We start from the raw sequence: 16970 nt of genomic DNA, 5'->3' as shown, positions 1-16970 counted from the left end.
AGTTTGCCTGTCTTACCCAAGATTAGCCTATGAGGATTTCCATAGGTCCAGTGCTAGCTTTGAGCAGTGCCTTCTTTCAAGCTTTAATTTTGCTTTCTGGCAGCTGGGTTTTTAAATTTTTATTTATTTATTTATTTATTTTTGAGACGAAGTCTCACTCTGTTGCCCGGGCTGGAGTGCAGTGGCATGATCTCTGCTCACTGCAGCCTGCGCCTCCTGGGTTCAAGTGATTCTACTGCCTCAGCCTCCCAAGTAGCTGGGATCACAGGCATGTGCCACCACGCCCAGCTAATTTTTGTATTTTTAGTAGAAACGGGGTTTCACTGTGTTGGCCAGGCTGGTCTCGAACTCCTAATCTCAAGTGATCCACCCACCTCAGCCTCCCAAAGTGCTGGGATTACAGGTGTGAGCCACTGCGCCTGGCCGGAACTGAATTTTTAATTGTATTTAGTTTTAATTAATTTAAGTGTAAAACTAAAAATAATTTTAAAAAGAATTGTTGAAAATGATAGTATTTTGGATATATTGGGGTAAATAAAAAGTAGTATTAGAATTATCTTCACCTTTTCCTTTTTCCTTTTTAAATGTGGCTACTAGAAAAGTTAAAATAATATATGCAGTTCATATTATATTTCTATTGGACAGCACTGTTGTAGAAAGATATACAATAAGCAGTGAACAGTGTTCCTCTGGGGATTGAGATGGAGGAGATTGGGAAGAGGAAAGCCTTTGGTCTTTTGTTTTATAATGAGTGTATGTAATCATTATTACTTTTAAAAATGTTTGATGGAAAATGTAAAAAGGAAGAAAGCACTGACAACATACTACAATGAATTTTAAAAAGGAGCAACAAAGGGACCAAGACAAAACACAAATCACTTACGTTACTTTAAAAGGTTGAGTATTTTAAATTACTGTTCTCTTTTTTTCAAATAAATGGGCAGTGGAAAGGAAAGTTGTCATTTCTATAAAAAAAAGAAAGACATATGTGATTTCTGTGGCGTTCTTATGTGATTCCCATTATTTTCCCCAAAGGCTTTTTTTTGCTTTAGTTTTTTGTTTTTTTAATTTGATAGGGCATTTTTGTGCTTCAGATGATTGATGTTGAATCTGAAATTTAAGTTTTGGTTCTTGACAACTTCTTTGCCTCTCAGTTTTATGGAGCTTAAGAGATTGCAGAGACCTCATGGAACATCAAAAAGCCTATCTCTCTCAAGCAATAAATGTTTCCTACTTTTAAGAACTTGGAGGAATATCTAATTTTCCCTTTCTTCTTAATAACATTTATATTTGTTTCCCCAAAAATGTTTTAAATTTTCTTTAATCTATAGTGGTTATTAATATTTCAAATGAAAAAAGAGGAGTCATTAGTTTCTCTTCCTGTATCAGCCTGTCATTTGTGTCACTGTCTGTCACTTTCCTGCCTTTGCACCAGGTTATGGAGACAGAACGGATGATTTATCTGGTGACAGAATATGCTAGTGGAGGGGAAATATTTGGTAAGTACATTTATTGCATTCTTTAAACAGCTATTGAGCACACTATGGCAAACCTAAAATAGCTGTTCAGTGCCTTTGTCACTTGAGCAGCAGTCACTTGATGCTGTTCTTCAATCCTGCCATTTTCTATCAACAAAGGCATTTTAATTTGTTTTGATTAATCTAGTAAAATCTCTTTAACACATTTGTTTCCTTAGCAAAGGTGTTTTGTTTATTTCAGTCAGGCGCTGACAGTTGAGATTAAAGATCTCCAAAAACAAGCATCCTTTCTGAACGTGGGACTTAGGGTCTTTCCTGTTTGCAGGTTTTAATTGAGGTTACCAAGTGCGACAGAACTCACACAAGTGTGTGGGCCTCTGTTGTGTCAGAAAGAGCCACTTAGAGCACATAATCTCACCCGAGTGCGTTCCTTAAACTTTGTTTAAATATAACATGTAACTATATTATTTACCATGTGTTCACAGTTCCCCTCAATGATTCTTGTAATTTTGGGGGTTCTGCCCTCAGTAGCTATATTTTCCTCTCACACTTAGCTTTAGCACAATGTCAGAAATAAGAGACTTTGTTACTGACAAATCTGATTTTTAAGATGCTAAAAACTGACAAAACGATTTTTTTTCTAACAGTGATAAATGGAGCCAAGTAGAGTTAAAGGGTAAACTTCCAAATCTAAATTGATATGTCTTTTATTTTTTCTTTTGGCAACTAACTACAGAGAAAAGTTTCTTTATATACTTTATTTGTCTAATTTCCTCATTAAAAAAAAAATTTATCAATATGAACACTTGCTAATTTAAAATTTTTAAATTTTTATTTTAAACATTTGCTCCTTCCTGCGCGATAAAATGTATTTAAAAGCATAGAATCACTTTTAAAATGAATCTTCTTATTAATGACTAGTCAGTTGTGGCTGCATGGATGTGTGTGTGTGTGTGTGTTTGTGTTTTTAAAGTTTCCCTAGCGATCTAGTGTGTTTTTGTGTGTCAAAGTATCTTTAGGGTAAGTGCTAGTCCTTTTTAAAAGAGGTATCATTATTTCTTAATTTTATATTTAATTGGCTTTGTATATGTGATTAGTTAATGTCAAAGCTAATGGTGATAGAAATTTATACTCAATATAGTATGGGAGGGGATACTTTATTTTAAAGAAATGAAAGCATTACAAGATTTGAAGGATAGCATTGTTTGTCAAGAAGGTATAGTAGGCCTTCAGTATGTATGATAATTATATGCCAATCATGTGCCTTGGAGATGCTGACTCAATTAAGACACTGGTTTTCCTTTCCGTGGAGAAATCTGGTGGAAAACAGACAGGGAAATCAACATATTACTTTGAAGATGAGAATGGAAACTGTAAAACTCTGTATAGTAGAGAACAGTAGTGCAGATGGCAGTTTGGTTAACTCTTGGAGATCAGGGAAATCTTCCTGGAGGGCATGGTTATATGGAAATTTATGAACCAGAAAATGAAAGCACAAGAGAGAATATTTGGAGAGAGAGAAATAGCAGTCATGTTATTGGGAGACTATACTATGGTCTGACATTCCAGGGACATGTTATGATAAACCTGCCTTAATTAAGATCACAAGTGTATACAAAGGCAAATAGAAAACTTTCATTATCTAGATAAGGTTTTTTCTTTGGACAAGGTGTTGCTCTGCTGCCCTGGCTGGAATGCAGTGGTGCAATCCTAGCTCACTGCAGCCTCGAACTCCTGGGCTCAAGTGATCCTCCTGCCTCAGCCATCTGAGTAGCTGATACTATAGCTGTGCACTACCATATCTGGCTAATTTTTAAATTTTTAGTAGAGACGGGGGTCTCACTATATTGTTCAGGCTGGAAGATACCTTTTTACAAGTTTTATTCTATAAAAAGTCAAACATCTCCCAAATCCTTGAGCTGCCTGTTAGGTATTTTATTTCATAGAACGACATTTATTGGTGGGGAAACAATGGTAATTTGGGGAGAAAAAAGATCATGTCATCTTAATGTTTGTAATAAAAAAAGACCCAAACACAGGGCACATCAATCTACCTTACTCTTTAAGAAAGCAGATTTTATTTATTTATTCTTTTTTGAGCTAGGGTCTTGCTCTGTTGACCAGGTGAAGTGCAGTAACGGGATCACAGCTCAGTGCACCCCCAGCTTCCTGGGCTCAAGTAATCCTCCTGCCTTAGCTTCCTGAGTAGCTGCGACTATAGGTATTCACCACCATGCCAGGCTAATTTTTAAATTTTTATAGCGATTAGGTCTCATTATGTTGCCCAGGCTGGTTTTGAACTCCTGGGCTGTAGCAATCCTCCTGCCTTGGCCTCCCAAAGTGTTGGGATTATAGGCATGAGCCACTGCACCCAGCAGGAAGCAGTATTAGAGAGATCAGTTTCTTGGTCCTGGACTTCGTGTGAATGTACCTCAAGGGATGAACAAACAGAATACCACTTCTGATAATGTTATTTTAAAAACAAAATATTTTAGGTTGGTGCAGAAGTAATTGTGGCTTTTGTCATTGAAAGTAATGGCAAAAACCGCAATTACTTTTGCACCAACCTATAATTATATATTGTAACACATATTATGTAATATATAACAATAGAATTTGAAATGTTATTATTGATACTATTAAGTAATATTATTATAAAAGATCCAGATGTGGAAGAAAATAGTGTATTACCTAAAGAAATTATTGAGACTGCACAGGGATAGAACTGTCTCATGAGCTCTGATTTTTAAAAATGTCTGTGTAAAAAAGATGAAAGGGGCTTAGTCAAGAAAACCTGGGCTTTGGATGTATTTAGACCTAGGTTTGAATCAGATCTCTGTCACCTATTTGCCCTTTTACTTAGAGCAAATTACTAGATGATTCTGGTGCACAGGTTCCAGGTCTGTATAAGGTAAGATCTAGAATATTTGTATTATAGTTGTGAAGATTAAATGAGATCGCATATATAGAGCTCTAGCACAGTGCTTCCTTACGCCTTCATGTGAGAGAGAGATCAACTTCTGCCGTCAAGGTGTGAGGAGCTCTGCTGACCTGCCTTGCTTGCTGAAACAAGTGAAAACTATTAAAGAAAACAAAACCCAGTCATTTAAAGTCTCTGGAAATCGTCCTAAGAGTAAGCAGAAAATGAAGGAACATTATTCAAGAACATCTATGCAAATTCAGTAAGAAACAAAGTCTGGTCAGCAAGGTGGAAATTCCCGTCCAGGCTACTGCAGCCAAGAACGCAGGGCTTCCTTCTGTCAAAAGACAAAATTGCAAGTTCAGTTTGATGATCCCAGTTGGCTTTATTTGCGATTCTAGAATCGGACAACATTTCATTTCATAGAATAAGTGTTCCAGTAAGTTGAGCAGAAGAGTTTGGCTTATGGACAGAAGGGCTTAAGAAGTCTGAACAGTGTATTGGTTACTTTTAAACAGAACAATAGAAAATTAACCAGTTAACATCAGGTTACTTCGGGCTACCTTTTTTAGTAAGGATTAAAGCAGAGGGAACTTCATCATTGTGCCAGTTAAAGATTTTAGACTGGGCTGTTTGGGAAATTGGCTGTTATCTCTTTCTCCTGATTTCTCAGGTCAGATAACAACCTAGTTTTCGCTTTGGAACTTTAGCATGAGTGACTCCATTTTGATATTTAGTTTGGTCTGTTGGTGCCTACTGCAGAAGTTTATTCGAAAACAGTGGTCTCCTGTAATTTTTATTTATCACTTCTCCTCAATTCTCTCCAGCATCTGAATAGCAGCTTTCTTCCCAGGAGGATTTGGACATCAGCAATTCTCATTCTGCCCCGAGCTGCCTATTGCTGAGTCCTGGAGAAGTGCAGTTAAGAGATGGGGGCCCCTTCTTCTACTCAGCCCCCACTTGTGGAACTTGATCAGGTATGCCAAGAATACTAGGACCCAGATTACTCTTGCCTTAGGTATTAAGACAGTGGTTTCACTGTCTTTTGCTGCTAGGAGAGGCAAGCTGAGAGGACCCCAGGCTGCTGTCCTCCCCCGCTCTCCATCCACCAAACTCTCAGTTCCTAGAGTGGGAGCGTCACTCAGAGAAGTTTGCTGTTGTCCCCAACCCCAGCTTCAGAGCCCTAACTCTGAGATTTTTACCTGTGGAGAAAAACCATAAAACAGCTCCTAATTTCTTCCCAAAGGAACTGACTTCATTTGCAACAGGGAGTGAAGAAGTTCAAACCTGATTGTACTCTCAAGAACAGTAGAGGGAAAAGAAAAAAGAAAAAGAACAGTGGAGGTTGTGGTAAAGGACATTTGAGAAGAGATTCATGAAACAGGCCAAATGGTAGGTTTGCTAGTTCGCAGGGAGAGAACCAATGAATTAATTTAGAAAGAGCTTCTCTGGGATTAGAATAAAAATAAATCACTGGCTGGGTGCACACCTGTAATTCTAGCTATTCAGGCAGGAGGATGGCTCGAGCCTAGGAGTTGGAGGTCAGCATAGGCAACATAGGGAGACCCTGTCTTAAATAAAAACAAAAATAAAACAAAAAAACACTGATGGCAAAAATTATTTCTTCAAAGGAACCAGAATTTGATTGTATTGTTTGTAGACCAATTTGTGCCCCAAGGCATTATTCAAAACAAAAGGGCAATCAGCCAGCAACCAGTGGAGTTTAACGGCTGGGTATGGTCATGAAATGAGAGGAAGAAAGTCCTAGCAAAAACACTGTGATCCCAAGGTAACTAACTGTAGGCATACCGAAGCTGCCTGTTCCAGAGGAATCACATTAGAGTCTGAACACTGTAAATATGGAGAAATAAACTTCACTAGAAGAATCTAGCTTTTAGCTGGGCATGGTGGCATGCGCCTGTAGTCATAGCTCCTTAGGTTATTGATATGAGATCTTTCTAACTATGGGCATTTTACAGCTATAAATTTCCCTCTAAGCATGCTTTGGCTGCATATCATGAGTTTTAGTATGCCGTATTTTCATTTTCATTCATTTGAAAGTATTTTCTGAATTCACTTTTGATGTCTTATTTATTTCATTATTTATTTATTAGTGTGTTGTTTTTATTTTCACATACTTGTGAATTTCCCGAATGTTTCCTACTCTTGATTTCCAATTTCATTCCATTATAGTTGGTTGTTTTTCTGTTCTCTATTTCATAATTTCTGCTATAATATTTGTTATTTCCTTCTTTCTGCTTGCTTCAGTTTTAGTTTGTTCTTCCTCTTCTAGTGTCTTGAAGCCAAGCAGAAAGAAGGAAATAAAGATTATAGCAGAAATTATGAAATAGAGAATAGAAAAACAATAGAGGATATCAGTGAAACCAAAAGATAGTTCTTTGAAAAAATCGACAACATTGACAGATCTTTAGCTAGATTGACGAGAGAGAGAAGAAAAAAAGAGAAGACTGAAATGACTAGAATCAGAAGTGAAAGAAAGGAACATTACTACAGTCCCTTAAGAAATAAAAATGGGCTGGGCATGGTGACTCATGCCTATAATCCCAGCACTTTGGTATGCTGAGGTGAGAGGATTGCTTTAGCCCAGGAGTTCAGTACCAGCATGGACAACATAGTGAGACCTCATTTCTACTAAACATAAAAAATTAGCCGGATGTGGTAGCATGAGCCTGTGGTCCCAGCTACTTAGGAGGCTGAGGCAGGAGGATCACTTGAGCCCAGGATGTCAAGGCTGCAGTGAGCCATGATTGTGCCAATGCATTTCAGCCTGGGCAACAGAGCAAGACCCTGTCTTAAAAAAAATAAAAATGATTATAAAGGAATATTATGAACAACTATACATCAACAAATCAGCTGGGCTTGGTGGCTCATGCCTATAATCCTAGCACTTTGGGGGGCTGAGGTGGGTGGATTGCTTGACCTCAGGAGTTCAAGACCGGCCTGGGCAACATGGTGAAACACCATCTCTACAAAAAAAAAAAAAAAAAATTAGCCATGCATGGTGGTGCACACCTGTAGTCCCAGCTACTCGAGAGGCTGAAGTGGGAGGATCACCTGAGCCTAGGAGGTGGAGGTTGCAGTGAGCTATGATTGCACCACTGCACTCCAGCCTGGGCAACAGAGTGAGACCCTGTCTCAAAAAAAAAAAAGTCAGCTTAGATGAAATGGACAAATTCCTAGAAAGATACCAACTGTTGAAACAACTGACTTAAGAAGAAATAGAGGCCGAGCACGGAGGCTCATGCCTGTAATCCCAGCACTTTGGGAGGCTGAGACAGGCAGATCACGAGGTCAGGAGATGAGACCATCCTGGCTAACACGGTGAAACCCTGTCTCTACTAAAAATACAAAAAATTAGCTGGGCGAGGTGGTGGGCACCTGTAGTCCCAGCTACTCGGGAGGCTGAGGCAGGAGAATGGCGTGAACCTGGGAGGCGGAACTTGCAGTGAGCCGAGATCGCGCCACTGCAGTCCAGCTTGGGCAAAAGAGCAAGACTCTGTCTCAAAAAAAAATACATACATACGTACATATATATATATATATTTCCCTAGCTAAAGTAAAAAATGGTGTTCTGGTTGCAAATTGATAGTCTTTACTTCATTTGACCTCTTTGTAGCATCTGAATTCTTGACTGTTTCCTTCTAAAGCTCTTAGTTTTGACTTCCACAAATGTTCAACTTCTGATTCTTCTATTGTTCGGACTGTTCCTTCTTAGTATCTTTTGCTGGGCCTCCTTTCTCTGACTGCTAGAACATGTTGACATGTAGCATATTCTCTGACTTTATATATATATATAATATATAAATAATAATATATAAAATATATAAATAATTATATATAATATATAATTATAAATGTAATTTATAATTATATATAATATATAAATAATAATTATTTATATATTATATATTTTATATATATATATTTTTTTGAGACGAAATCTCACTCTGTGGCCATGCTGGAGTGCAGTGGCGCAATCTCGGCTCACTGCAAGCTCCACGTCCCAGGTTCAGGCCATTGAGCCTCAGTCTCCCAAGTAGCTGGGACTACAGGCACTCGCCACTATGCCCGGCTAATTTTTTGTATTTTTAGTAGAGACGGGGTTTCACCATGTTAGCCAGGATGGTCTTGATCTCCTGACCTCGTGATCTGCCCGCCTCAGCCTCCCAAAGTGCTGGGATTACAGGCGTGAGCCAACGCTCCCGGCCTGGCTAGGGAAATATTAATAAAATGGCAGAGGTGGAGACAGATGTTAAAGAAGTGGAGGCATTGGGTGCTATTTTGAGAAGCATTGCTCTGAAGGAAAGAAGGGAGAAGACAGTAGTTTGTACAGGAAGCAAGGTTGTTGGGAGAGAGTTCTCCACGGATATCTCACATTTCTTCATGTTTCATGAGTAAGGCACTGACTGCCTTTGTTCTAGACTGTTTTCTCAAGGATGTTTATATAGTGAGCACCCTTGACAGATAGAGATAGTATCTCCCTCCACAGCTCAAAGATCTGTTTATTGCCCAGTGTGAAAGATTCCCTAAGCTCCAAGCTCAGGGTTCCTCTCCTATAACGGACCTGACTGTGTGTGTAGGCGTCATCTGGACCCCTTTGCAGTGCCCTGTGAAAATTAGGGCTTGGGGAACTGAAGCAAATATGTTGATGTTCATGCTGCTTGCTGTGCCGTAAGTGACAAAGTCTTTTGTCTCTGACAGAGGGGTTTCCTATCTTCTGCCGTCATCCATGTATTTGTGGCAGGTTGAGTTATTAGCTTGCAAAAATGGTGAGATCTCAGACCCTCTTGATACTTGACAGGAAATAAGGAGGGGTTTGTTTTATTTTGATTTGTTTAAATATGAGACTTGATTACAGGTTGAGGTTGAAGATGCAGTAGTGGGGAAGATGAGTTTGAAAATAATTGATATGGAAAACAATCTCTAAAGCAAGATCAATGAGGAACTGAGGGATGAGCATAATTGCAAGAAATTAGCCTTGCACATGAAGAAGGATAGAAGATAAAGGATGCATGTGGGTGTAGGTAATTTTTTAGGTAGAAGAATGTGAAAAAGATGTTTCATGCTTTTCATATAATTTTCTATTGAGAGTAGCAGATTATGTTATCAGATGAATTAAGGGTGAGAGGGTAGAGACCTGCATCAGCATGGAGAAAGTGAAATTAGCTGCAGGGAGGAATGAGAGAGAGGGCAATTAAGAATAGCTAAATGAGTTGATTAAAGGCCTTAGAGATAGGAAACAGTTAACTTGTTATTCCATTATACAGAATTGAGTGATTTTTTTCCCCTACCACCAATGCTCAATTACCTGTGTGTAAATTGAATAAGACAGACAATTGGACTGATCCCATTTAGAGTTTACATGACATGTGCAAATGAAGAGGCAACAGGTGACAAGCATTTTGAGGCCACTAGCAATAATGTAATTAAAGTGTGGGCTTTTGGGCTTAGGCTGAAGTGGGTTGGGAAGGCAAGTGAGACCAGGATGACTGATCTTAAATAAGAATTTTTAAAGCTGGCTGGGCATGGTGGATCATACCTGTAATCCCAGCACTTTGGGAGGCCCAGGCAGGCGGATCACTGGAGCCCAGGAGTTTGAGACCAGCCTGGGCAACATGGAGAAATTCTCTGTTATTTAAAATAAAATAAAATAAAATAAAATTCATGAAGCTACAGGTCTAGATGAAGTTGAAAAGCAAGTGTGTTAGTGTGTTGGGCATATGAAGGTTGGAGAGATGAAAGTCTAAAACTACACTGCCCAACACGACAGCCGCTGTCCACATGTTGCTATTGTGCTCATGCCTGTAATCCCAGCACTTTGGGAGGCTGAGGCGGGCGGATCACGAGGTCAGGAGATTGAGACCATCCTGGCTAACATGGTGAAACCCTGTCTCTACTAAAAATACAAAAAATGAGCCAGGTGTGGTGGCGGACGCCTGTAGTCCCAGCTACTCAGGAGGCTGAGGCAGGAGAATGTTGTGAACCTGGGAGGCGGAGCTTGCAGTGAGTCGAGATCGAGCCACTGCACTCCAGCCTACGGGACAGAGCGAGACTCCGTCTCAAAAAAAAAAAAAAGAAAAAAGAAATGTAGCTAGTGCCCCTGAGGAACTGAGTTTTGAATTTAATTTACATTTAAATTTAAAAACTGAGGTATTATGAAAAGTTTTAGGCCAGCTGTGAGAGTTAGCCAACTACAAACTAAGAGAGCACAGTCTCCAAGATCACCCCTCACTCTGCTGTCACCTACAAGTTCAGGAAATTCCCAAAACTGGTTCAGTTTGATAAATAGCTAGAAGGATTCACAAAATTCACTGAAAGCTAATATACTCCCAGTTTGGTTTAATACAGGTAAAGGATACAGATTAAAATCAGCCAGGGAAGGAAGTGCAGAGTCCAGGAGAAGTACGAAATGCAGAACTTTTGTTGTCCTTTCCATGTGGATACAAGATATGTTACACTCCTGGTATTGATGTGTTACATTGTGTACAGAGCAGTACCCATCAGGGAAGCTCAGCCCAGCCTCTGTGTTCAGTGTTTTTATTTTACATAAGCCTGATTGATTGATTGATTGCTCACATGATTGATCTGTGTGTCTCGGTCAACTGATGCTCGTGACCCAAAGCCCACACGTCAAGTCACGCTGTTGTGCAGCCAACAATGTATATCCAGCCTCTACCCTGAGACTATATGGGTGTGGCGAATCCCAGCCTAAATCATGTTATTAGACTCTCTGGCATGACCCAAGGCTCCCAGACAGAGACACTCCGAGCAGACATAACATTCCAAGAACCCAGAGACTGCTTCCCAGAAGCCAAGGGAAGGCCAGGCCTTCTCTTTGGGCAAGGCCAGGCCTTCTCTTTGGGCAAGGCCAAGTTCTTCACTCTGCAGAGTCTAAAATATTTTTCTATTAAACACAACTCTTATTTTGATAAAACTACATTACACCTTGGCTATAGACAGCTTAGTATTTTAGTTGTGATACGCTTATAAAGTATAAAATACACAGTGGATTTTGAAGACGTAGTATGAAAAAAGAAGGTACCCTATCTCATTGCTATTATTTTTATTGATTACATTCTGAAATGATCTTTTGATGTATTTGGTTAAAGTAAGCTACTGATTTTCAAAATGAGTGCTTTTTTTTTTTTACTTTTAAATGTGATTACAAGAAAATCTGAAATTATATAAATGGCACACATTGTATTTTATTTGATAGTGCTAATTTAGAAGGTTAAGATAAGAGAGGGGGAAGTTTAGAATTTCAGAGTTAAAATAATGTCAAGCAAAGACAAGTTCAAGATGTGGCCATAGGAATAGTTGCTATACATTGGTAGAGTTCTAGGTCACTGGAGAGAAAGAAGGCTAAAGGAACCATGAAGCAAACTGTCAAATAAGTTATCCTCATTGATGTTCGCATTCCCTAGGTGATGGCAGAATTTGAGTGGAGGGCGCAATAGACTACAAACTAGGTTTCGGTGAGTGTCTTTGATGAATGTGAAGGCAAGAGAGGCAGAAAGGGAGTATACCAGCTGCCCAAGCATATGGCGTAGTATTGTTAGTGGAGACCTTGAAGAGGTTACATTAATTCCTAATCCCTGGTGGAATATTGTCCCTTTTTACCTCAAGAGGCCTGTAAAGGAATTGCTAGTCTTAGAGGAGTTGGTTGGAAAAGTGATTATCAATGGGAGGTGTCGGCCCCGATGTGAAAGCCCTGCTGCCCTTCTTTGCCCTTTTTGTCCCTCCTTAACTTTTGTGACCCATCTCAAATGTTATTCCCCCTGTGAACTCTGCTCTGATTTTGCCAAATAGCTAATTGCCTTTTTTTCTTCACTTTGAACATACCTCTCCTATAGCACTTTTTGAAGTAATTTTTTTTTTTTCATTTCTAAGTCTGTCTTTTACTGGTAATTTAGACTCTGGTCCATTTGTTTTTCCTTTGACTATTTTCCAAGGGGCTTGATTGAATCCATGAATATGGTGCCCACAGATAGAGAGGGAAGACTATATATGCTGAATTCAATCACTTATCACCACCCCTATAACTACCAATCTGGTCTAAGCCACCATCATGTCTTGCTAAGATCACTGCAGTAGCCTTTAAATAGTCTCTCTGAATCTGCCCTGACGTCCCCCCCGATTATAGCTAGAAGGATTCTTTTAAAATTCAAGTGGGACCTTACCACTGAGCTACTTCTGTTGGCTTTCCCATCTATTTGGAATAAATTTATAATTCCTACTATAGCCTATAAGATTATATAATTTGGTCTCCAGCTGTCTCTCACCACAGCTCCTAGCACTCTCCTCCTCACATCGGCATCTTTCTTTTTCATTAAACCCTTCGCTGTGCTCCCGCTTTAAGACCATATATTCCATTTCTTCTTCCTGAATTACTCTTTTCCTACATATCCACATGGCTGTCTCTCCTGTTTCTTGCCAGTCTCTTATCAAATGTTATCTCATTAGAGAGGTCTTTGCTCACCATGCTGTCTAAAATCTCATTCTTCCTACTGGCCCATTGCTCTGTAGTCTCTGTCTTGCTTTACTTTTCTTTTTGTTTTTTATCATGAACTGACATATATTTATTTGTTTTTTTACTGTCTTGAGTCAATAAAATTTACGTGCCATTAAAGACTTTGTCATTTTTGTTTCCTACCAAATCTTCAATACTCAAAATAGTGCCTACAGGGAATGCATGTTCCATAAATATTTATTGATAAGTTGAATAAAATACTAAGTGAATGAAAGGACATCACTGGATTGCTGATTATGGCGTTTAAGTTTTATTCATCTGTGTCTTCCTTGTTTAATGTAGTGTCTAACATATAGTAGGCACTCAGTAAATGTATTTCATTGTGTCATAATGAAATATAACCAAGTCAAGCATGGAATTTGCATGTTACTTAATAACATCTTAGTTAAATGAGTTTTTCACATGGGGAAAGCACCGTTTTTGGGTAACTGTGTAGAGAAAGACATATTGAAGATTATGAATTCTAAGCAGTGTAATAAATAGACTTCAGTAAATGGTTATTTCATGAATATTTATTACTCATTCAATTGACTTATCCAGTTTATTTTTGCATACTATTCAGCCTTATATTATGAAGGAGCAGTGATGACAGTGTGGGTTTGTTTAATGTTACAAACAGAATTGAGAAACTGGTTAGTTTTGTAAACCACTAAATTTATAATTTAAAACTTCCACACTCTGATATCTTTAGATATATATCCCCAAACTTCCTATTTGAGACCATGAAGTCATAAATCCAGCACTTTATCAAGCAAAATTTCCTGAATACCAGGCAGAACTCATGGGCATTTAAAACAAATTACTAATTTAAGAGGAGTCTGTTGAAATGTGTATGATTTATTATGAACATTCTCAGTGTCTTAAAAATAACATTTCTTAATGGTGTCAACATGTATGGAACCCTGAACTTCTCACAAAGCCATTCATTTATGCCATGGGTCACTCAAAAACTATTAGGACAGAGGATCAGAAAGACTAACTTGCATAACCATTGTGTACAAGATACTGTGTTAAGTGTTTCACATAGGTTATTTTATCTTGTGACTGCCTGGAAGTTCAAGAATACAACACATTTGTTTGAACACTACTATGTACTGGTTTGTTGTGGCTTTTTTTTTTTTTTTTTACATGTTTTTATTTAATCTGCAGCATCCTTTATGTCTTCACAACTAAACTACCATTTTCCCACTAGGTTATTTACTCCTTTGATTATTAAAAAAGCTATTTTCGGCCAGGCGCAGTGGCTCACGCCTGTAATCCCAGCACTTTGGGAGGCTGAGGCGGGCGGATCACGAGGTCAGGAGATTGAGACCATCCTGGCTAACATGGTGAAAGCCCGTCTCTACCGAAAATACAAAAAATTAGCCGAGCATGGTGGTGGGCACCTGTGGTCCCAACTACTTGGGAGGCTGAGGCAGGAAAATGGCCTGAACCCAGGAGGCCGAGCTTGCAGTGAGCCGAGATTGCGCCACTGCACTCCAGCCTGGGGGACAGAGCGAGGCTCCATCTCAAAAAAATCAAAACAAAACAAACAAACAAACAAACAAAAACTTAGCTATTTTCTAAGGCTCTCCTAACAAGCAAGTAACCATGCTACTGAACTTTAGTCACTCTGAATCAAAATAATTGACTTGCATTTATTTCCCTAATTAATTTCCCATTTATTATTATTCATTTTTTGTTCTGTTTTCTTAATATCAGATATGACTAACATTTATTTTATTTATTTATCCTTTTTTTTTTTAATGCCCCCACCAGGAGTGTGCAAGTGGAGAGATGCATGGATGAAGGAGGGGAGCTGGCGGGGGCGGGTCTGTGACCAGCATTTATATTGTAACTGGCCAAGATGTATGAGGAAGCCACCTGTGCTTTGACCTCACTTTACACTAAAACATTCATTTATAGTCTGATCATCCAGTCATTTCTACCATGACATAAAAATAAGAGCCCCAGAGAACAAATCAAATTATTTTTGCTGTATTGAGTATATATAAATCCCAAAGGGCCAGGCATGGTGGCTCACTTCTGTAATCCCAGCACTTTGGGAGGCTGAGATGGGCGGATCACTTGAGATCAGGAGTTCAAGACCAGCCTGGCCAACATGTTGAAACCCCGTCTTTACTAAAAAATACAAAAATTAGCTGGGCGTGGTGACACACGCCTATAGTCCCACCTACTCGGGAGGCTGAGGTACAAGAATCACTTGAATATGGGAGGCAGAGGTTGCAGTGAGCCAAGATCGCACCACTGCACTCCAGCCTGGGTGACAGAGTGAGACTCTGTCTCAAAAAAAAAAAAAAAAAAAAAAAAAAAAAAAAATTAAAGGAATATTTTTGCCTGGCTCCTACATTAACATTTACTTTCTCTGAAAATCATAACCCTGTGTTTGTTATTATCCAGTGTCTACAAACAGCCCAGCTTCTATAGTTAGGTAAAGTAAATTCAATATCAGTTGTTCTTTCATAATCAAAACCAAAGTCTACAATGCCATTCTTACATACAACAGCATTGACAGTAATTCCTTACTATCATGTAATAGCCAGGGCATGTTTAGCTTTCTGCAGATGTTTCAAAACAGCTTCTTATAGTTTGTACAAATTACGATGCAACAAATGCATACATCCATTGAGTTGAAAAATGTCTTAAATTTTTTATAATCTAAATTTTTAAATAATCTGTGACAACCTCATCTCTTCCCTACAAACATTTACTTTTTTTCTATGCTATCTATTTATGTAAGAAACTGGATTGTCTTAAAAAATGTCCTACATTTGGAATTTGGCTGATCATATATTTATTGTGTCATTCAACATGTTCCCGTAGTTCAGTGTTTCTTGGAAAGTGGAAGTTATATTTAGGAATTTGCTTAGTTCAGTTTTTGGAGGGGAAGCAGGAGTGCTCCATAGTTTTTTATTGCATCACTTCAAGAGTTGTATAATATCTGATTTTCCCACTTTTAGTGATACTTAGAATAATCTGCAGGTATAGTTATTGTTCACCAAATTGATCCTTTATAAAGTTTCCCATCAGTCTTTTACGTAATGTTTTATCTACTCCTGTCATTTAGTTGCCTAGCTATTTCATTAGAAGTTGCAAGGCCGGGCTTGGTGGCTCACACCTGTAATCCCAGCACTTTGGGAGGCCGAGGCAGGTGGATCACGAGGTCAGGATTTTCAGACCAGCCTGACCAACATGGTGAAACCTTGTCTCTATTGAAAATACAAAAATTAGCCAGCCGTGGTGATGCACACCTGTAATCCCAGCTACTCGGGAGGCTGAGGCAGGAGAATTGCTTGAACCCAGGGGGCGGAGGTTGCAGTGAGCTGAGTCCGCGCCATGGCACTACAGCCTGGGTGACAGAGTGAGACTTGTCTTAAAAACAAAACAAAACAAAAAAGAAGTTGCAAAATGGTGATTATTTGAATTCTCTCATTCATTCAACATTTATGAGTTATTCTTCTTCTGTAAAGAACTTTGCCTTATAAACTACTTAGAAATTATAGTAATGACAAGATAAATGCTTGATTCTTTCTTTTCCTTATGTATCAGTTTTTAGAATAATGAATTGGTTCTCTGCAATCTCCAGTGGAGACTAAGGAAGTTGGTTTTCTATTTTGTAACATAATTATGCAATTATGGGTTTTAGTATATTTTATGTGCTTCAGTCCATTAAGTCATTCTTCTTTTGAAACTGAAATTATTCCACTTAGCCAGTGGGAGCCTGGAGCCTCTTCAGGCTGACTTCTGTGTCCTTTTGATGTGAGCTCAATAGTCTTTGATATTTTTGTTGCTTTTAGGCAAGATGTCCTATGCTTATCTTGAACATTTCCTGTACCAGACATGGAATCAAACATTTCTCCTAGGAATTCTGGTTTGGTTCCCTCCCCTTCCCTCCCCTCCCCTCCCCTCCCGTCCCCTCCCCTCCCCTTCTTTTCCTTTTCCTTTTCTTTTTCTCTCCTTCTCTTCTCCTCTCCTCTCCTCTCTTCTCCCCTCTTCTCCCCTCTTCTCCCTTCCCCTCCCC

General features: G+C 38.9%; 1 protein-coding gene across 10 annotated transcripts in view; it reads left to right on the top strand.

The window, feature by feature from the left end:
• SIK3 (SIK family kinase 3) overlaps positions 1 to 16970 on the top strand; it is a 251912-nt gene that overhangs the window by 139783 nt on the left and 95159 nt on the right. For all 10 annotated transcript variants that reach the window (XM_063608271.1, XM_034933783.3, XM_034933781.3 and 7 more), the window contains exon 3: positions 1436 to 1499. In XM_063608271.1, coding sequence (XP_063464341.1) covers positions 1436 to 1499 — 64 coding nt within the window. The remainder of the gene's footprint in view (positions 1 to 1435; positions 1500 to 16970) is intronic.

The sequence above is a fragment of the Pan paniscus genome, chromosome 9, assembly GCF_029289425.2.
Source record: "Pan paniscus chromosome 9, NHGRI_mPanPan1-v2.0_pri, whole genome shotgun sequence".
Taxonomy (NCBI): Eukaryota; Metazoa; Chordata; class Mammalia; order Primates; family Hominidae; genus Pan; species Pan paniscus.
Note: the sequence above shows the minus strand (reverse complement) of the source record. Positions and strands in the feature narration are given on the sequence as shown.